Source organism: Dromiciops gliroides, chromosome 1 (assembly GCF_019393635.1).
Source record: "Dromiciops gliroides isolate mDroGli1 chromosome 1, mDroGli1.pri, whole genome shotgun sequence".
In the NCBI taxonomy this organism is placed as follows: Eukaryota; Metazoa; Chordata; class Mammalia; order Microbiotheria; family Microbiotheriidae; genus Dromiciops; species Dromiciops gliroides.
Window position 1 is genome coordinate 81,741,462 of NC_057861.1, and position 21,808 is coordinate 81,763,269.

The window sequence follows — 21,808 nt, forward strand, 5'->3', positions numbered from 1 at the left end:
TCAGGCATGCATAGTTCTCTCATTTATTACCTTTGTGGGATGGGGTCCAGACCTGGATTTCATTGGTGTAAGGAACCACCAGATGAGGAGAAGATCACCACCTTCTCTACCATTTTGAGCAGTGTCTGGAGCCTTGAGAGATTCGATGACTTGCCTGGGGTCGCACAGCCTTCACCTGTTAGAAGCGTTCCTACTTTGAGGCTAGCCCTTCAAACCCCACGCCTCGTTATCCCGTGTGACCCTGGGAAAATGACTTCATTTCTCACCACCTCAGTGTTCTCTCTCCTGCGAGATCAAGGGGTGGGATTAAATCAAAGGTTCTTAATGGGGGGTCCGTGTACCAGATTTCAAGGGTTGGTGAATTTGGAAGGGAAAAAAAATACAACTATTTCAAGATAATTGGTTTCCTTTGTATTCCTATGAATTTTATTTTCTACATTTGAAAACATTATTCCATGAAAGGATCCATAGATTTCACCAAAGGGCTTCCTTGAACACACATAAAAAGTTAAGAACCCCTTGATTAGATGAAGCCCTAGGTCCCTGCCAAATCCAAACCTTGCCATTTATCTTGTGTAGACCTCCCAGGGGCAGCTAGGTATCACAGTGGATAGATAACTGGCCCTGAAGTTGTGAGAACCTGAGTTCAAATCTTATCTCAGATACTTACTAGCTATGTGACCCTGGACAAGTTACTTAACCTCGATGGCCTTAAACATCCGGGGCCATCTCCACTCGTCCTGATCTATAACTTGCCACTGCACCCAGATGGCTCTGGAGGAGAAATCCAATTCATTACGAGTCATGACATCACCCAATAAATATCATGGTCCTTTTTGAGAATGAAGGACAAACAACAATAGACTCCCCATCTCAGCTCACCATGGGTGGGCCTGGTAGATAATTCCACCCAGGGGGGCAGGTAGGTAGCACAGTGGATAAAGCACCGGCCCTGGATTCGGGAGGACCTGAGTTCAAATTCAGCCTCAGAAACTTACACTTACTAGCTGTGTGACCCTGGGCAAGTCACTTAACCCTCAATGCCCAGAAAAGAAAGAAAGAAAGAAAGAAAGAAAGAAAGAAAGAAAGAAAGAAAGAAAGAAAGAAAGAAAGAAAGAAAGGAGGGAGGGAGGGAGGGAGGGAGGGAGGGAGGGAGGGAGGGAGGGAGGGAAGGAAGGAAGGAAGGAAGGAAGGAAGGAAGGAAGGAAGGAAGGAAGGAAGGAAGGAAGGAAGGAAGGAAGGAAGGAAGGAAGGAAGGAAGGAAGGAAGGAAGGAAGGAAGGAAGGAAGGAAGGAAGGAAGGAAGGAAGGAAGAGAAAAAAAATAATTCCACCCAGACAGGAGGTATTTTCCTTCCCACTCTAAGGAACTTAATAACTTCTAGTCTTAGCTCTGCCACTGAGTTTCTGTGTGGTCATGGGTCATTCATTTCCCCCTCCTGGGACTCATCCACCTCTTGTGCAAATTGTCTAATTTGTACTAATTTGTCTCTCTGGCCCCATGAAGCCCTGACGTCTGACTCAGTGGCCCTTTGAAGGACCCTATATTTACTTGCCCAGAGTGGTCCAAATGACCCACAGTATGGATCAGCCTCAGGCAGACCCGCCAAGAATGTCCAGCTACTGGATCCATTAAGCAAGATCTTTTCTTGCCCTGACCTTTTCAGGCAGCTTCTGCCACTGGACGAATCACCCTCCATCTAGTCTGGTTTGGAACCACTGACAAATCTAAGTAGCCACACTCCTCAAGAGTCAGTAATGCCCCTTACCTTCAGAGGTGCTGCTTGTTTAGCTTGGCTAATTCCCTGTTCATGATTCTCGGCTAGCCATCACCACTCCCCTTAAGGGCAGTTTCTTCACATAGAAACTGATACTGAGCCATGACACCAGTCACTGTCCAGAGGCAGTTGAACTGCCAAGGAAAGAGACAGCTGGTGGATGAAATGAAGAGCACACTGAGCTGGGAGTCAGGAAGATCTGAGATCAAATCTGGTTTCAGATACTTACTATCTGTGTGATCCTGGGTAAGTCACTTAACTTCTGTTTGCCTCAGTTTCCTCAATTGTAAAATGGGGATAATAACAGCATCTACCCCTCATGTTTGTTGGGAGGATCAAATGAGATAATATTTGTTGTTTTTATTAAGTCCTTAGCATAGTGCCCTGCACATGGTAGGTACTATTTAAATGCTTTAAAAAAAAAACTTCCCTTCCCCTCAACAGCTGCTAAGGAGGACATCACCCTCTTTCCCATGCCTGTGCTGTCTGCAGGTAGCAAATAATTACTCCATAACTTCCTTTTAATCTAGCCAAACTCTTCTTGCCGTTCCTCATGAATAAAACTCCATTTCCCATCTCTGTGTCTCTGCAGGCTGTCCCCGTGCCTATAATACCCGCCCTTCTCACCTTCACTGCTTAGAATCCCTATTTAATTCAAAGCTCAGCTCAAGGGCCATCTGCTACACAAGCCATTTCAATTCCCATAGCTGCTAATCCCTACTTCTCTATCCTCCCCCCCCCCAGTTACCTTAAATCTATTTTTACTATACCTATGCATGTACCTGTTGTCTCCCCAAATAGAGCTTCTTGAGAACAGGGCTTGTTTCACTGACATAGTGCTTGGCTTATGGCAAGCACTTAAATGTTTGTTGACTGGTTCATTCATTCCCATGTGCCTAGGCTACCTACAAGCAGTATCAAAATGTAAAGAGAGCCAGAGCTGCCTGGATGGTGTCCCCTAGCCTGGCTCTGAGAGTGGGGGAGGGAAAATGAAAGATTCAGAGGAGACCACCCTGTGGCAGAGCAGGGGATCAGGTTACCTAAGCAGATTTACCTTTGTGTTTGTATTTGTGTCTGGGTCCCCCTGTGTTGGACAAGACCTTGGGTAAATTTTGCCTGATGGGCTCTGAGATGCTTGCGGTTCAGGGCTCTGAAAATGTCAATAATCCAGGTGAGAGAAATGGTGTGTCCTCCTCAGAAGGCAGGATACATTATTCAAGTCCTGGGGTTTTCTCCCCTCTCCCCATCTCCACCAATTCTTTCCTTTTTCCTTCTGAGTTAACAGTTAACCAGTAGAGCAATTTCCTCTCAGATAAGAACAAACTACATAATTCAAGCCCTAAAGGCTTATCCCCACTCCCCAAAATTTTCCTTCCTTTCCCTGCTGAGTCAACAGAGGTTTTCTGAAGTTAAATAGCAAAGAATAGTAAAAATCTCAGGGTCTGGTTGTCCACGGGGTGGGGGCAGCAGTGGTGCCACATCTGGTGGTGGGTGGTCTACATGTTTAGAAGTGTTGAGTAGAATGTGAACCCAGATGGGGAAGGGACCTTGCATCAGCTCTAGGATAAAAGAGGAACTTTACTGGGGCAAGGCGCACCACTCCTCTGGAGTGCCTGCCCTTTCTTGCAAGATCATAATAAAATGGCCTTCCTACTTTGCACCAGACTGGGAGTTGTACCTCAGTTTACCTGTTTCTAAAATAGGGAAAAGATAACCCTTCATTTCAATGTCAGAAATCGCTATTCCATATTATCATAGCATTGCTGAACTTAGAGCTGAGAGAGAAGTTAGAATCTAAGTTCTCCTCATTTTAGAGATTAGGAAATAAAGAGGGTTTGTAAAAATTTACCCAAAGTAGCACTTGTAGGTTGCAGAGGCAAGATTCAATCCAAGGTCTTCTGATCTCAAACTCATTGCTCTTTCCAACACAATGCATTATTTCTTGAAAGGTAGCACTGTCAAGTTGGAAATGCTTGGCCACAGACCAGCCCCACCAAGTTTAGTGTGTGGCTCATCCCCCAAATGACCCACCACTACAAAGAGAGTCCTTTGGGCCACAGCAAGTCATGAATACTTTACCAAAGCATGGACAAGTTTTTCATCAGGATCAGTAGAGAGAGCAGGGCAATCAATGACCTTTTGGGATATGAAATATATACAAAAGCCACACATCTCTTTAAACTTCACACTTGAAAAGGTCTGGGTCATTGACTATAAAGATATAATAAAGGGAGCAGCTAGGTAGCACAGTGGATAAAGCACTGGCCCTGGATTCAGGAGGACCTGAGTTCAAATCCGGCCTCGGACACTTGACACTTACTAGCTGTGTGATCTAGGGCAAGTCACTTAACCCTCATTGCCCAAGCAAAAAACAAACAAACAAACAAATATAAAGACATAATACAGACAGAGAGGGAAAATGTTGGACACAAAATGTTTGTTGTTTTGCAGCATTCCAAAGACAGCTGAAGCATTCCAAGAGAGAGCTGAAGAAGCATTCATTCCAACTCTTTCCACTGAGTCTCAAAGATGCTGCTATGACTAAATATTCCAAGGGGCCAAAATTTAACTGCACCAGAAAACCGTGGCTCCCCTTTCTCCTCTCCAGATGCTATTGTTCTCATTCGTGTTTTTCCTTTTTGTGTCCTCTCTTCCTCCTTTCCACCTCCTTCCTCCTCACCTCACCCTGCCATGTCTACTGCTCTATCCACCTGCCATTTATACAATCCATCCATTGTCATATTCATTGTCTTCATTCTGCTGGCTCATCCTTTCATCTGAGCAACTAATGGCCTGAGTGTGATCCCTTAACACAGAAGGGCAGGAGGGAAGGGAGGCATTAAGTATGTCTTCAACATTTGCTGTTGCCATTAGGTTCTGAGACCGGAAGAGCAAGTCCTCAAAGGCATTTGGCCAATGCTGTCAAGACGGAGTGATAAGAAGTGAATCTCAAAGGAGATAGAATACCTGACCATTGTTGGTCCTTCATTCTTGAAGAGGACCATTACATTAGGGAGATGATATCATGACTTGCACTGAATTGGATTTAAGTGAGAGAGGGCTGTGCAAGGTCACCGACCTCACTCCCTCCACCAGAACCATCTAGGTCCAGTGTCAAGATATATATCAGGATGACTGGAGATGGCCCCAGATGTTTAAGGCAATTTGGGTTAAGTCCAGGGTACACAGCTAGTGAGTGTCTAAGGTGATATTTGAACTCAGGTCCTCCACGTTCAGGGCCAGGACTCTATCCACTGTGCCACCTAGCTGCCCACAGAATACCAGATAATAGAAAGGGCACTGGCCTGGGAGGCGCTTAGCCTATAGTGCCTAGCATAGCATAGGCACTTAATAAATGCTTCTTAACTGACTGAAAAAAGACAGGGATTCTAGACCCAAATCTGTCACTGATTAGCTATGTGACCTTGGGATCAGAAAAGGTGGCACTGGGGCTTCACCTGAAATAGAATTTCACAGGGCAGCATCCAAGACTTCAGGGAAAGGTGAAGTATAGGAAATACTGTCACCAAAAATCCAGAAGCAGCAAAGTCTACAGTTTGTATAAAGGATGGAAAGAGAGAGGTTTGGCTGGAATAAAGTGAGTGAGAGGGAGGAGTGGGAGATAAGACTAGGAAGGTAAGTTGGGACAAAATTGTGGAGAGCCTTGAGGCATGGAGTTTAGACTTTATCCTATGGACAATAGGGAGCCATTGAAAGTGTCAAGATAGGTGGATGGAGCATTAGGAAGATTAATATAACTACATGCAGAAGGGAACTGGGACCACTTACTATTCAGTAGGGAATGCTGAGTGTTCCAATCTCTTTCAGAGCAGGGGATTTGCTGCCCTCCCTCTGCCCCAGAAAATGGATTAATAAACAGCAGTATTTAAGTTATTTATGAGGAAATATGTCATGGCAGTCATTGTAAAAAATGAGATTCAGGTGACTGCTGTAAAGGTCTTTAAAAACAAAGCTTCAAACAAAATAGTCGAGAGACCTAGCTGCCTGGGGTATTTTAGGGGAGATATTAGGGGAGAATGATGGAAAGTGGACTCAGTCCTTTGTTTCTGATTTGGTTCTGCTATTGACTTGCTTTGTGACCTTGAGCAGGCCAGTTCTCCCATCCTCTGAATCTCAGTTTCCATTTATGTAAAGGGGTCTAACCAGATAACCTCTAAGGTCCCTTCAAGATCCCCCCTTACACTAAGGATATAGTAGAAAGAGAGAGAAAACTGAATTCAAATCTCCTCCCACCCCGGAAACTTCACCTCTGAAATTTTCCTCATATGACAATGGCTGTGGTACTTTGGATAAAACAAAATAATATTTATAAAGTTCTTAGTACACTTTTGAGCACAAAATAGTTTCTATTCTTTTTCTATCTCTGTCCTTCTATATTCTATAATTTGAGGTTCCAGCTCTGACATCCTGTGGGTCTAGGATTCCCTTCTTAAAGAAAGATTAACTTATCAACCTCCCAGCCTTTTCTTGAGTCCTGAAATTCCTTGACTTGTGAAGACCTGACAAGACGAAAGTTGAGGACCTGTGAGTCAGAAAAAAGGCTCCCCTCAGGAATCTGAGACCCAGTGACAACGAGTGTGGGTGACTCATTAATTACCATTGCTTACGGGAGGGAGTATGGGTGACGTGTCGCAACACCTCTGACAATTGCTCTTGTCAGTTCTTCCTTGAATGAATCTGTCCTCAGGATCACAGGAAGCTGCCCATCCAAGACACCATTTCCCTTCTCTAGGGAATCGCTGACCCTAAGCACTGCCAAAAGAGCATCACCATTGTTACTTCATCACCACTGCCACCATCATTATTTCAATCACAAACTTGAGCTAATTAGTAACCATTGTCCTCATTTTCACCATCACTGGATTTTGTTTAGCCTGAGAAAAAGAAGAAAACACTTGAAGGGACACAGTGATCTCCTTGCAAGGTTGTCATATAGAAGATTTATTCTGCTTGGCCCCAGAACAAAGGGTGGAAGTTACAGAGAGGCAAATTTTGACTCAATAAAAGGAAACTTTTCCTAACAATTAGCTCTGATCCAAAGTGAATTGGCTTGCCTCGGGACTATAAATGTGGCCATCTAAAGCTTTGATTTCTTCCTCTGAAAATTGCCTGTTCATATCCTTTGTCTAGTTATCAATTGGGGAATGGATCTTATTCTTGTAAATTTGACTCCATTCCCTATATGTTTTAGAAATTAGACCTTTATCAGAGAAACTTGCTGCAAAGGTTTTCCACCCCCTCCTCCCAGTTTCCTTCTTTTAATTTTAGCTGCATTTGTTTCGTTAGTGCAAAAACTGTTTTAATTTAACATAATCAAAGGATGTAGGGCAGCTAGGTGGCACAGTGGATAGAGTGCCAGGCCTAGAATCAGGAAGAGTTATCCTCCTGAGTTCAAATCTGGCCTCAGACACATGGCAAATCCCTCCAGTATCTCTGCTAAGAAAACCTCAAATGGGGTATGAAGAGTCAGACATGAGTGAATATCAATCAAAGGAAACAGATGATCACGGGGTGATAGATCTTGAGCTAGAGGGGAGCTTGGAGGCCTTCTGGTCCAAGGACCTCATTTTACAATAAAATGAAATCCAAGGAAGTGACTTTCCCAAGGTCACTCAATTAAGAAGCCTTCAGAGGGTATTTGAACACACACCCTCTGACTTTAGAGTCAGTGCCCTCTTCCCTGCACTAACCACCCTTACATTTAAGGTTTGACTGTGTCGGAATATGGCTAAAATGGAGTGGAGGAGATTGTTGACACTGAGATCCAGATCACAGGAGTGGTTAATAATAGAGCCAGGATTTAAATCTTGATACCAAATCTTTCTCCCTTTCCATTGCTTTATGTTGGTTTACTCTGAAAGCATAAATAGATTGCATGGATTTCTTTTTTTTAGTGCAGCAATTGGGGTTAAGTGACTTGCCCAGGGTCACACAGATAGTAAGTGTTAAGTGTCTGAGGCCGGATTTGAACTCAGGTACTCCTGACTCCAGGGCTGGTGCTCTATCCACTGTGCCGCCTAGCTGCCCCGATTGCATGGATTTCAAAAGAGGAAATATCATTGATAATTGTTAGTGGGAAAATGGTTAGGAAGCCAGTCTTTCCCCCCTCTCCACTTTACCTTCCTCACAGATGTCACATAGATATTCCTAAGGTGCTGGTCTGACCATGGGGTCATGAAAGTAGTCCCATTCTCAAGAAACCTGGATGGTTCCTCATTGCCTTTGGGGTGAATTAAAATTTTCTCTGGTATTTAAAACCCTTTACAATCTGTCTTAAACCTTTCTTTCTAGACTGTTTATGTGTCATCTCCGCTCCCTTACCTCTACATGCTAGCCTAATTAGAATAGTTGCCATTTTTCCTTTACATGGTGGTCTTTCCTCCATGACTTTTTTCAGGCTGTTGGCTCCATCTCCAAATGCTCAGCTGAAGTGCCCCCCCCCATTTAAATCACAGGTTTTTATTACTTTTTTGTTTTAAGTTCTAAATTCTCTCCCTCCCCAACAGCACACAATGAGAAGGCAAGAAAAACAAAACTTATCACAAATATGTATATTCATGAAAAAAAGCAAGAAAATGAAAGAAAAAAATATGCTTCAATCTCTACTCTGAGTTTAACATTTCCCTTTCTGAATTACTACAAAAAAAACCCCTCCAAACACACCCAGAAAACAACTTCTGGAGCAGCAGAATCCACAAAAAGCCTGCTGAGATTATTTTCCAGCTAAAGATACCTTGGAAGTTTGGCAGAAGGGGGAGCTGGGCTGGGAGTGGAGTCCAACCCCTTAATTGCACAAACACAGATATAGCCCTAGGCAGGCTGCACTAGAGAAACTTACCCCTGAGCCTTCGAATCAGCTGCAGTGCCGGTGTATTCTAAAACTAAGCTCAGGGTCTGGTGAGAGGGCTGAACAGTTGTGGGGGAGTCTAGGGGCTGTGTGTAGGAGCTAAGGGGGAATTTGGATATCCTACTCCAGCTGGGAACCAGGAAGAAACTTTGAGCAGTGGCAGTCCAGGTAGGGGAGAAGTGCAGGCTCATTGGAGCTAGCAACCAAGGCACATAAAGTTTGCTGCCTGGTTGATTGACAAGTTGGCCTAAGGTTATCTATGGACCAGAGAAAGGGACAGGTGAGTGAAGAAACTGCCCTTCATTAAATCATAACACCTGGAACCCCCTGAAGCTTGGGACAGTATATCCTGGTAGCAGGACCCCACACAAAGAAGGAGTTAAAAGTCAAGTGAAAGACAGGCAGGATGAGCAGGCAGAGAAAATTGCAAACTATAGAAAGTTTCTTTAGTGACAAGGAAGATCAAGGTACACCCTCAGAAGAGGACAGCAACATCAGGGCCCCTACATCTAAAGCTTACAAGAAAAATATGAATTGGTCTCAGGCCATAGAGGCACTCAAAAAGGACTTTGAAGATAAAGTCAGAGAGGTATAGGCAAAAATGGAAAGAGAAATGAGGGTAATGCAGGAAAGACATGAGAAAAAAAGTCACCAGCTTGAAAAGTCAAATGGAAAATCTCTCTGATGAAAATAATTGTCTAACAATTAGGAATGAACAAATGGAAGCTAGTGACTTTTACAGTTAGTTTCTTTGCATCTCTCTAATTATTAATGACTTCGGGCATTTTTTCATATAACTATTGAAAGCTTTGATTTATTCCCCTGAAAATTGCCTATTCATATCCTTTGACCATTCATCAATAGGAGAATGGCTCTTCTTATAAATTTGACTTAGTTCCCTATATATTTTAGAGATGAGACCTTTGTCAGAGAAATTTGTAGCAAAGATTGTTTCCCCCAGTTTCCTGCTTTTCTTCTAATTTTAGCTGGTTCTGATTTTATCTGCATTGGTTCTGTTAGTGCAATAACTTTTAAATTTAGTACGATCAAAATTATTCATTTTACCTCTCATGAACCTCTCTATCTCTTATTTGGTCATGAACTCTTTACCTATTCATAAATCTGACAGGCAAGTTTTTCACTGCTTCACTAATTTCCTTATGATATCACCCTTTATATGTAAATTAAGCACCCGTTTTGAGCTCAGCATGTAAGATGTTGGTCTTTTCCCAGTTTCTGTCAGACTACTTAACAGTTTTACCAGCAGGTTTTGTCAAATAGTGAGTTCTTGCCCCGATAGCTGGGATCTTCAGTTTATCTTCAGTGTTTATCAAACAACTATAAAGTAATTCTTTGGTAGTTTAATTGCTATGGCACTGAATAAGTAAAATAATTTAGGTAGTGCTGTCTTTCTTATTATGTTGGCCTGGCTGACCCATGAGCAATTAATATATCTCTAATCATGTAGGATCAGTCTTTGTTTGTGTCAAGAATATTTTATAATTGTGTTCTTTTGTTCTTTGTGTGTCTTGTCAGGTAGACTCTCAAGTCTTTTATTTTATCTGCAGCTATTTTAAATGGAATTTGGCTTTTTATTTCTTGCTAGATTTTGTTGGTAATATGTGGAAATGCTGATAATTTGTGTGGGTTTATATCTTACAACTTAATTATTTCAATTATATTTTTAGTTGACATACTAAGGTTTTCTAGGTAAATCATCATATATCTGGGAAAAAGTGATAGTTTTGTTCTTTGTATATTTGTATTCCTTTTTCTTGTCTTACTGCTATAGTTCACATTTCTTGTACAATATTGAATAGTTATAGTGATAATGAACATCCTTGTTTCACCCTTCATCATACTAGAAAGACTTCTAGCTTATCCTCATTATGGATAATGCTTGTTCTTGGTTTTAGATAGATACTACTTATCATTTTAAGGAATGCTGTTTATTCTTCTGCTATCTTGTGTGTGTGTGTGTGTGTGTGTGTTTAAAACAGGAAAGGATATATTTTGTCAAAAAATTTTTTCTGAATTCATTGAATTAATCATATAATTTTTGTTGTTTTTGCTATTAATGTAGTTAATTGTGTTTACAGTTTTTAAAAAATATTGAACCAGCCCTGTATTCCTGGTATAGATCCAGCCTGGTCAAAGTGATATATTGTAATAATATTGTGATATTTGTGATACACTGCTATAATCTCTTGCAAATATTTCATTAAAAAATTTGCATCACTATTAGGGACATTGGTCTATAGTTTTCTTTCTATATTTTGACTCTCCCTGGTTTAGGTAACAAGACCTAATTTGTGTCATAGAAGAAATCTGGTAAGACTCTTTCTTTAGTTATTTTTTTCAAGCCATCCATGCAGTATTGGAATCAATTTTTCTTTAAATATTTCATAGAAATTGCCTGTGAATCCATCTGGCACTGGAGTTTTTTTTTTCCTTAGGAAGCTCATTTATAGCTTGCTCAATTTCTTTTTCCTAAAACAGATTTATTTCAGTATTCTATTTCTTGTCCTGTTCATCTGGGTAATTTATATTTTTGTAAATATTCATCCATTTCATTTAGATCGGCAGTTTTATTGGCATTTAGTTGGGCAAAATGATACTTAATAACTGTTTTTGTTTCCTCTTCATTGGTGACAAATTCACCTTTTTTATTGATGATACTGGCAGTTTGTTTTTCTTTCAGATGTACATATACACATGTCACAAGTCCTGTGTCATGAGTCCATATGTACATTTAGACATATATACATATATATGTATGTGTGCCATATGTACAGAATACTTGAACAGTGACATTTACATGCACAAGCATGTCCTGAGTATAGACTATGTATACACAGGACCAGGCATGTGTACAGACATACATAGCTCCATATGTGTTACTGAACATATGCCACATTGTATATGTATGACTAGACTCATGGCAATGTGTACATGTAGGTCTAGAGAGACATGACGTGTGTCTGGAAGTTGGATGTATGCATGTGTTACAAGTGCATACATGTGTCTCAAAGTATAGGTATTCATGTCATGAGTCTAGACACAATCTAGACCTATATATTCACATATGTCATGTCTCTCTAGATACATGTGTCACTGTCCAGATGTACATGTACATGACTTTGCACAGCCGAGCCTCACTTAAATCCAATTCACTTGCAAGGCAAAACATGCCCCTCCTGATATTATCAGTCCTCATTGAGAATGAAGGACGAACAGAAATCTGTGAGGAGGAAGAGTTTCCTCACTGTAGACCCAACTGGACAGTTCCAATTGGGCAATGTCATTGGTCTTTTTGAGAATGAAAGACAAACAAAAATTAATACACATGTTATGAGTCCAGACACATGTGTAGGTGTATGTATATAGAGACTCAAAAAAACCTGTGAGGTGGGTGCTATTATTGTCCTTATTTACAGTTCATAAAGCAGAGACATAGAGAGGTTAAATGACTTGCCCAGGATCACATACCTAGTAAGTGCCAGATTTGAACTCAGGAATAGCGCTCTACCCACTGCACCACCTAGTTGTCTCTAAACTGAGAGCAAAGGATAGCTTCCAGTATTTAAGATCTGAAAAATAATGGTGAGCTGGACAGTGTGGTATAATGGAAAGTATGGTGGGTATAGATTTAGAAGACCCAAATCATATTTGTGCTCTTCAATCTCTTTTTACCAATGTGACCTTGGACAAGTCATTTGCTACCCAGACCTCTTTCTTCCTTTGTAAAATGAAGAGATTGGAATAGCAGGCTTCTCAGGCTCTACATCTCTACCCCTTTGATTTCTATGAGTCACAAGTATCACTGACCTGAACATCCCAATGATTGCTTTGTTTTACTAGTTCAATGCCCCCCACATCCCCAACCTTTTGAACAGGGGCCCCTTAGACTTTCTCTACTTTAATTTTTCTCAGGCATCTATTTGTGAGATGACTCTTACCACTCTATTCCTTGGTAAAATTAAGGCTCAGAAAGATTAAACACACTTCCAGAGGACACACAGAAAGTCATTGGCTAATGACTTATGATCCCTCCTCTCCTGAACTGCCATCTTCCCCCTTCTTCTCAGAAACCATGATTAGTACCCAACACCCTATACCCTTTTTCTATCTAAGTCCTGGACCTGGTAGTGAAAGTTGGAGTCTTTTTTATTAGAAAAAGAAGGTAGTTATTTGGGACTAAAATGGTGTAGGAAACAAAGTGTGGACTCTGAAGCCAATGAACATAGGGTAGGAAGAGGAGAGAAGGAAGACAAGAATCAGAGAGAAGGAGAAGAGTGTTAAGGAGAGAGGAGGAGAAAAAGAAAAGGTATAAAAATGTGGGTGGCAAAGAGGAAGAAGGAGGAAAGAGTGAGAAGGAAGTGAGAAGATGAGGAGGAACAGAAAACTTGCTCAGTTTATTCCCAGAGGGCATCCTTAGTAGGATGAAGTTGGCAGAGAATCAGACTTTTGGCTTAATGTAAGGCAAAACTTTCATTGGTAGTTTTGTTTGTTTTTGCAGGGCAATGAGGGTTAAGTGACTTGCCCAGGGTCACACAGCTAGTAAGTGTCAAGTGTCTGAGGCCAAATTTGAACTTAGGTCCTCCTGAATCCAGGGCTGATGCTCTATCCACTGTACCACCTAGCTGCCCCTAGGGAAAACTTTCAAATAGAGCTTTCCCTAAGTGGAATGGTATTCTCATTAGGTAGGATGTTCCCTCCTTGCTTTCAGGTGGGGGTCTTCAAGGGAAGGCTGAATGATTAGTTTTAGGACATAATGGGAAGGAGATTTCTTTTCAAGTACAGGTTGCACTAGATAGCCTTGGACATCACTTCTAACTCAGAGATTCTGTGATTCTGGGAGGGGGAAAAGGAAAGAATAAGAAGAAGGGGGAAAAGGATGAAGAAAGGAGGGAAAGAATGGAGAAGAGAGGAAGAAGAAAAAGAAGGGAAGAGGTAGATGAGGAAGAAGATGAAAGAAAGAGAAAAAGAAATGGAGAAAGGAAGGAAAGGGGAAGGGGAAGGAACAGAGAGCAAAGAAAGGAGGAAAGAGGAGAGAAGTGGGGGTGGGTGAAGGAGGGAGTAGTAGGAGAGGATGAAAAAGAACTTGGAGGAAAAAAGAACAAGGAGGGAAGAGGAAAAGAGAGAACAGAGAAGGGAGAAGAGGAAGGAGAACTGAGGCAGACGGAATTCAAGGAGGAGACAAAAGAACTAACCCAAGTGGTGATTCTCAGCTCTTATGGAGAATCTTTCTTTCAGTCCCAATGGACTGACTCTTTTTAAAGCTGTGGAGCCAGTAGTCAGTGGACACCCGAAAAAGGTGATTCTTACATAGTGGAAAAATCTGCTCACTACTCCCAGTCCTTTTACCCCTTGTCCCCAGGTCCTGTGGCCTGAGGGATGCAGTAGAAAATGAGGAAAAGCCATAAAGGCAGCCAGGATAGTATCAGGGAAGGGGGGGGGGGTGTCTTTCCAGAGTCTGGACCAGGAAATACTTGTGGCCTGAGGTGCTATGTCTGGACTAGGAATGTGCATTCTCTTCCTCCCACAGAGACCCAGAGAGCACATGCTTGTATGTGGCTCTGTCTGCCCATGATACAACTGATTGAAAGAGAAATGTACAGTATTTTTTGTTTGCCCAAAACCAGTGCCAAAAAAACACTATGTGGAATTGCACATGTATAGCCCATATCTGATTGCTCACTGTGTCAGGGAAGGGGAGGGGAGGGAGGGAGGGAAGGAACTATAAAAATTGGAACCAAAAACTATATAAAAAAAAGTTTATTATTTAAAAAATACTATGTGGGACCTGGGTCAGAGTGAAGACCTCCATGGCACCTACCCTGTGACAAAGCCTGTCCTGTAGGCTGACCTGGCCTTACCTCTCCTCCTCTCTGTCTCTCCCTCCTCTCTCTCTGTCTCTGTCTCTCTCTGTCTCTGTCTCTCTCTGTCTGTCTCCCTCTGTCTCTGTCTCTCTCTTTCCTTCACACACACACACACCCTTAAAATAGGCCTGTGAGGCAGGCCAGGTGGGGACATGCTTGCCCCCTTTTGACAGAGGAGAAACCTGTGTCCCAGAGAGGGGAAACATTTTATCCTAGGGAAAAAGATTATATATGGAGCCAAGAATCACATAATCCAAGGGTTATCTGGGATCCAGAACTCCCTGAGTTCAACTCATTCTACATGGCTTTGGACAAGATGCTTCCCTTCTCCTGGCCCGTTTCCTTACCTGCAAAATAAAGGCATTGGATCAGGTATCCTAAAGCTCTTCGTAGTGCTGGGAATATCTGAATGTGTGGAATGCTTAGATCACACAGCAAGTCAGGGGCAAGGCCAGGGTTAGAATATGGATCTCCCTCCCTAGTGGCTCCTGACCTTGCCCAAGCCCTAGCCCCTGCCCACCCCAAGCAAAGATGATGATGGTGGTGGTGGTGGTGGTGGTGATGGCGATGATGAAAATCAACCCCATGATCATAGCACTTTCAGGTTCACCAATTGCTTTCCTCATAACAGCCCTGTGATCCTATTCTCCAAAGACATCAAAGAAAAAGGAAAAAGACCCATATGTATAAAATTACTGATGGTGGTGGCAAAGAACTAGAAACTAAAGGCTTGTCCACCGAGTGTGTAATAGCTGAACAAATTATGTTGGGTGAATATAAGGGAATATTGCTGTACCATTAAAAATGGCTTAAGGGATTTTTCTCAGAGAAACCAGGGAAGACGTGTAAACTGATGTAGGAGAACCATTTGTACAGTAAGAATATCATAAAAACAATGTTGCAAGATTGAAGAACGCTGACCCACACAATGATCAACCACATCTCCAAAGGACTCAACAGTGTTGCCCACCTCCTGACAGAGGGATGAGATGCAGAATGGGACAGACATTTTTGGACATGAACTGTGTGGGAATCGATCTGTTTTGCTGGACGATGCCTATTTGTCAAAGTTTTGTTAGAGATCTGTTAGAGTTTTGTTTTTCTTTTTTTTTTCAACTGGGGAGGCGGGAATGAAGATTGGAAAGAGAAAATAAATGCTTGTTAATTGAAAAATAAAACAAAATAAAGAGTTTCTATAAATACAACAATAATTCTGTAAGGTAGGCAGTGAACTTAAGATTAAATCCATTCTATAGATGAATAAAATGAGGCCTGAGGAGTTCAAATGATTTTCCTAAGGACACATAGCAAGTTAATGTTGAAGCTTGTATCCAAAACCAGGTCTCCTGACTCCAATTTCCATTACATTAAATCTGTCGTTAGGAACTCACAGGAGCCAGAACTGGCAGGGTCAGGCTGGGGTGGGGAGACAATGATCAAGAAGAGAGAGTGCTTCCATTTTTAATTCTTGTTTTATTGAAGAAAAGAAAAGGAGAGAAAAAAATAGATTCCCCCCCCTACCCCCATCCCTGTACACCCAACCCAATTTCCCCTCTGGAGGGTGGGTGCTCTGGCCCCTCTGCTCAGGGAGGGCCAGGGTGTGGGAGGCTCTCTGCCTGGGTTTGGGGAGTAGTGTCCAAATACTCTCCCCCGGGGGGAGGATTTGGGGGGAGTCTTAAAAAAGGATGTCCAGGGCTTGAGAGGCGAGGCCAGGGCTGCTCCCAGGAAAGCAGGCCTTTCTGATAACCCGTGAGTCCTTCCTCCCTGCCCCAGGGCCTCGGGGCTGAGAAGACCCAGCCAGGTGGTTTCTCTGTCTCCCACACCCACCATGAGAGCAGGGACAGGACCTGTCTGAGCAGGACCGAGTCCTAGAACCACGTAGGGGCCACCCCCAGGGCCCTTGGAGGTCTTTCCTGAACCACACGACGGGTCCAGTCTCTGGCTCCTCTGCCTGGCCTCAGCAGGTTGGATGGTCCCCTTTGGCCAATGGCTGTCAGGCCTGCCACGGGCCCCCTCCCTGTTGCCGATCTCTGTGCCCCCCCTCCCAGAACCTAACACTACTGTATGTCCCAGAGATGCCAATCTCTGTGCCCCAGCCAGAGGCCAGGCTACTTGGCTCCGAGGCAGCTCCTTGGGGGGAACCAGTGTTGCCGCCTCCCCGCCCCGGCCCTGCTGAACCTGCCTCCACTCCGGGGATCCTCAGGCCTGTAGGTCCTGGGGCCAGGCGCAGCAGGTTTTCTCCCAGGACTCTGGGGTGGGAGGCGGTTTGGGGGAACGGGGTTCGGGGAAGAAAGATGAGTCCTGCCTCGTCCCCAGCCCCAGCCCCCAGCTCAGACCTCGGTCTGGAGGTCAATAATGTCTTGTCCCACCAGAGGTATCGTGGCCCCGGTCTTCTCCCACTCCACGGTTTTGAGTTCTAGTGGAGAAGGGGGAAGCAGGTCTATCTCTTTTTTCACCCAGGCTGGCGTCGTCTGACCTTTCCGGACACTGTCCCAAGGTCTTCTGTTCGGTGTCTGCTGCTTCTCTGGCTGCAAGGGTGGGAGAGGAGGAGGAGGAGGCGAAAGAGAAAAAGATAATGAGATGGAGGTAGAATTAGAGAGACAAGATCAGAGACTGAGGCAAAGACAGACCAAAACAGAGGAAGACAGGCAGAGAGAGAGACAGAGAGACAGAGACAGAGAGAGACAGAGAGACACAGAGACAGAGACAGAGACAGAGAGAGATTTAATTGGGGAAATAGAATATAGATATAGAAATGCAGAGGGAAGGAGAGACAGAGTTAGTGCCACAGAAACAAAGGCAGAGACAGAAAGTCAGTACAGGCCAGACCAGATGGTAGACAGAGATAGAGACAGAGAAAGAAGAAAAGAGGAGAGACAAACAAAAAGGTAGAGAGGCAAAGTCAGAGACAAAACACAGAAGGGGAAGGGGGGCAAAGTACTACTGGGATTATTTGGTGGCTTTAATAAGCCTTTAATTCTCTGTGTGTGTGCCGATGGGCCAGATCCACAATGCAGTCAGCAGGTGCCCCCCATCCTGCCCTCCCCTTCCCTGGCTCTGGCTGAGGTGGGCTGGGAAGCACAGTGGTCCCAGCACTGCACATCCAGGGGCCCCTTCTCTGGGGGCAGCAGCCTAAGGCTGAGGCTGTTAGGGGGAGACAGAAAGGACCAGCCCAACACCCCCTGAGTAGAGGCAGACATATGCTAAGATCTGGGGGACGCAGAGAAGGAGGAGACTCTGTCTGAGCCCTCAGAACAATCAATGGCTATCACACGGTAGAGAAACACTAACATAGTGGGGCAGAAGAATGGAGAGATGATTTAATGTTGGTGACACTGAGGAGGACTTCCTGGACAAGGAGGCACAAGGTTGCAACTGGATTTTATGTAAATTCTTTTGCCTCACAAGAGAAAAGGCAGAAAATCATTCCCCTCATTCGGAGAGAATAGGAGCAAACCAAAGCCTGGATAAGGGAAGGGACTTGTCCAGGGTCACACAGTGAGTCAGCCAGGGGCTTCAACTTAAGTTTCTTCATACTCCACTCAATCCAGGGCTCTTTACATGGGAACCTAGTTGTCTGAGCAATGATAATCCCCGGTCTGTCCTCAGGAGACATATGGGGGAGGGGGAGATTAAAGAGCAACTAATAATTCCACTCACTTGAACATTTATATAGCACTGAGTCAGTCAGTAAACATTGATTAAATGCCTATTATGTGCCAAGCATTGTGCTGAGCTGCCTTGAAGGAACTCACAATCTATGAATAAAGTGGCAAGTAGGGTAGAATAGTGCATAGAGAGCTGGCCTCAAAGTCAGCAAGACCTGGGTTCAAGCCCTGCCTTAACATCAATATAGAATACACACACAAACAAGTTATATGTACAGAGGTTATATAGACATACATATGTGTGTGTGTATTTTTAGCTATCTCTATCTCAATGGCAGCTAGATGGTGCAGTTGGGAAGGCCTGAGTTCAAATCCAGATTCAGACACATAGAAGCTTCATGACCCTGAGCAAGTCACTTAACCCCATTTGCCTCAGTTTAGTCATCTGTAAAATGAGCTGGAGAAGGAAATAGCAAACCACTCCAATATCTTTGCCAAGAAAACCCCAAATGGGGTCACAAAGAGTCAGATATGACTGAACTACCTGAACAACATATATAAATACAGAGTAATTTCAAGAGGGAAAGAACAGCTAGGTGGCACAATAAATATAGCTCTGGACCTAGGGTCAGAAAGTCCTGAAAATTCTGCCATATACATGTGCTAGCTGTGTGACCCTGACCGAGTCACTTGATTTCTATCTGCCTCAGTTTCCTCATCTGTAAAATGGTTTAGCATCTACTTTACAAGGTTTTTGTGAGAATCAAGTGGGTAAGACAATACTTGAAAAGTGCTTTCCAAAAAAAAAAAAAAGAAAGAAAAGTGCTTTCCAAGCCTTAAAGTTCTATATCATGCCAGCTGCTACCACCACCGTATGGGGATCTGGAACAACTTCATGGAGGAGGTCGACCCTGAGCACTGCTTTAAATGAAGCTAGAGATTCTTAGAGGCTGAAGTGAGGTGGTAATCTCCTCTGATCACAAGGGACAGTCTGTGCAAAGGCAAAAAAAAAAGTGGCAAATGGAACGTCATGTTTGGGGAACAGCATTTGAAAAGTTTGAACGCGGAGTTTATGAGAGAATGGAAGTGAAAAAGACTTGAGAGCCATGGGCAGCTGAAGATTTGCATTTTTCCCTAGGGGCAAGAGGACCACCAAAGATTTGGGGGAAGGGGAGCGGCAATGGTCAGATCCATGTTTTAGGAATATCAGCTTGGCAGCAGTGTGGAAGGTGGGTGGAGAGGGGAGAGACAGAGGCAAGGAGGCCAATTAGGGAGACTGTTGCCATAATGCAGTTGAGAGGTTATGAGGGCCAAGAAGAATTAGGGTTGAGGATGAATGAGAGGTGAGAATGGGATAGATCTGAGAACTGTAGTAGAGGAAGAAGTGACAAGTCTTGGAAGACAATTATAGTAAATGCTTTTCATTTGTTCACATGAAGGGTCAGGGAAGGACGTCATTCAAGACTGACTCTGAGCTGGCAAATCTGGGTGATTTGGAAGGATAATGGTTTCCTCTAAAGAAATATGGAGGACTGTGGGACAGCTAGGTGGTGCAGTGGATAAAGCACCGCCCCTGCATTTAGGAGGACCTGAGTTCAAATCCAGCCTCAGACACTTGACACTTACTAGCTGTATGACCCTGGGCAAGTCACTTAACCCTCATTGCCCTGCCCCCCCCCCCAAATAAAAAGAAAGAAAGAAAGAAAAAGAAAAATACTGATGAACCAGCAAAAGAGACTGAGAAGCAACAGGGAAAGAGGGAGGGGGAGAGACCAAGCTCAGTCATACAAGTGATGGAGGAGGCTAAAAAAGGTTAACAGATAACCTAAGACTTGAACAATAGTAGCCAGAAGGATTAACAGAGAAACTAAGACCTGAGTAACCAGAGGGTTACTATCAACCAACACTATCAACAGGAGACAGTAACCAGGGACCACTGACCATTAATAGCCATTAATATTCCTAGGTGACAGGAAACAGAAACTACGCCGAGAAACCAGATCTTAAAGTAAAGAGATATCATAAACAGAGAGATCCTCTGGTTCTGACAAGTTTAAGCATATCTTTATGAACATGCATAGAAAAGACCAAATATGTCCTTAGGTTCACCTTATGACATTTAAACCCCCAAAACACACCCCTAGTGAAAAAGGTACCCACCTTGGAGGACATCTTAGGACTCCAGGAAGTCCAAAATAGGATATGAACCTCCCACAAGGAGGAGATGAAGATAATGAGGAGATAATCTGCTTTTCTCACCATAAATATAACCATTTTTCCTCTCCCTATTGGAGACATCTTTCTTCTTGGTGATTCTCCCTGTAGCCTCACAATATTTTAATGAAACTTGGGAAACTGAGTCTTGTGATTCTTTGGGATGCCTCACGATTATTTTCATCAAATAAATCCATTCCCCCACATCACAAGCAATGAATGGGATGAGGGAGGTGGAGTGGGAGGAGACAGAAATGTGGGAAGTAGTTGGTTAGTAGTGTCAAAAGCTTCAAGGAAAATGAGAACTGAGAAAAAGACCATTGAACTTAGCAGTTAAAAGATCACTGGTAACCTCAGACAGTTGAGTAGGAAGGTCAGAAGCCAAAGTGATTGAGGAAAATCTGTGAGATAAGAAAATGAAAAAAAAGAAGAAGATGGATGTCATCATATAGATGATGCTACGCTGGGAGTTTGATCCTGAAAGGGAGAAGAAATAGAGGGGGAAGTTTAGAGGGATAATAAGACCAAAGAGGGGTTTTTAAGGACAGGAGAGACCTGGGAATGTTTGTAGGCATTAGGAAAGGAGCTGTGAAGACACGGGAAAAGGAAGGAATGGTTAAAGGTACAAGCTCTAAGAGAAGATAGAAGGGGACAGGCTCCAAGGCATAGGTGAGGGATTGACTATCACAAAGAGAAATTCATCTTTTTCTTTTTTTTTTTGCGGGGCAATGGGGGTTAAGTGACTTGTCCAGGGTCACACAGCTAGTAATTGTCAAGTGACTAAAGCCAGATTTGAACTCAGGTATTCCTGAATCCAGTGCTGATGCGCCACCTAGCTGCCCCGCTCTTTTTCATTAGAAACTGGAGTAAAGGGGGAGAGGATGATGGTAAAGAGAGATTTTGAGGCCAGGCAGTAAGAAAGAATCAGGAGTTTAGGACAGAATGGCCTTCTATTTATCAGTCAAGAAAGAGGTGAGGTTCTCTGCTGAGTGGGAGAGGGGAGGAAATGTTGTAGGAAGCTGGGGAGGAGAGGAGAAGGTTTAGAATAGCCATTGGGAAGGGCATGATAGGGAGGCCAAAAAGGTGGGACAAAAGGATTGATGGATATAGGGAGGACCCAAGTGAGATTAGAGATTAGAGAGCATACATGTGTAGTGAACCTGCTTTTTCCAGCAGATTAAAAAAAATAATAACAATAATAAGGATAGTTCGGTCTTTTTTTTTCAGTTGTTTCTGACTCTTGGTGACCCCATTTGGGGTTTTCTTGGCAAAGATACTGGAATGGTTTGCCATTTCCTTCCTAGTTCATTTTACAGATGAGGAAACTGAAGCAAACAAGGTTAAGTGACTTGTCCAGGGTCACACAGCTAGTAAATATCTGAGTCTGGATTTGAACTCACAAAGATGAGCCTTCCTAACTCCAGGCTGGGCATTCTATCCAGTGCACCACCTAGCCACCC

General features: G+C 43.3%; 1 protein-coding gene across 7 annotated transcripts in view; it reads right to left on the reverse strand.

The window, feature by feature from the left end:
* Positions 1–15,979: 15,979 nt before the first annotated feature.
* Positions 15,980–21,808, reverse strand: part of ADGRB1 (adhesion G protein-coupled receptor B1) — a 270,194-nt gene continuing 264,365 nt past the window's right edge. For all 7 annotated transcript variants that reach the window (XM_044005365.1, XM_044005341.1, XM_044005356.1 and 4 more), the window contains one exon: positions 15,980–17,054. In XM_044005365.1, coding sequence (XP_043861300.1) covers positions 16,857–17,054 — 198 coding nt within the window. In that variant the 3' untranslated portion in view covers positions 15,980–16,856. The remainder of the gene's footprint in view (positions 17,055–21,808) is intronic.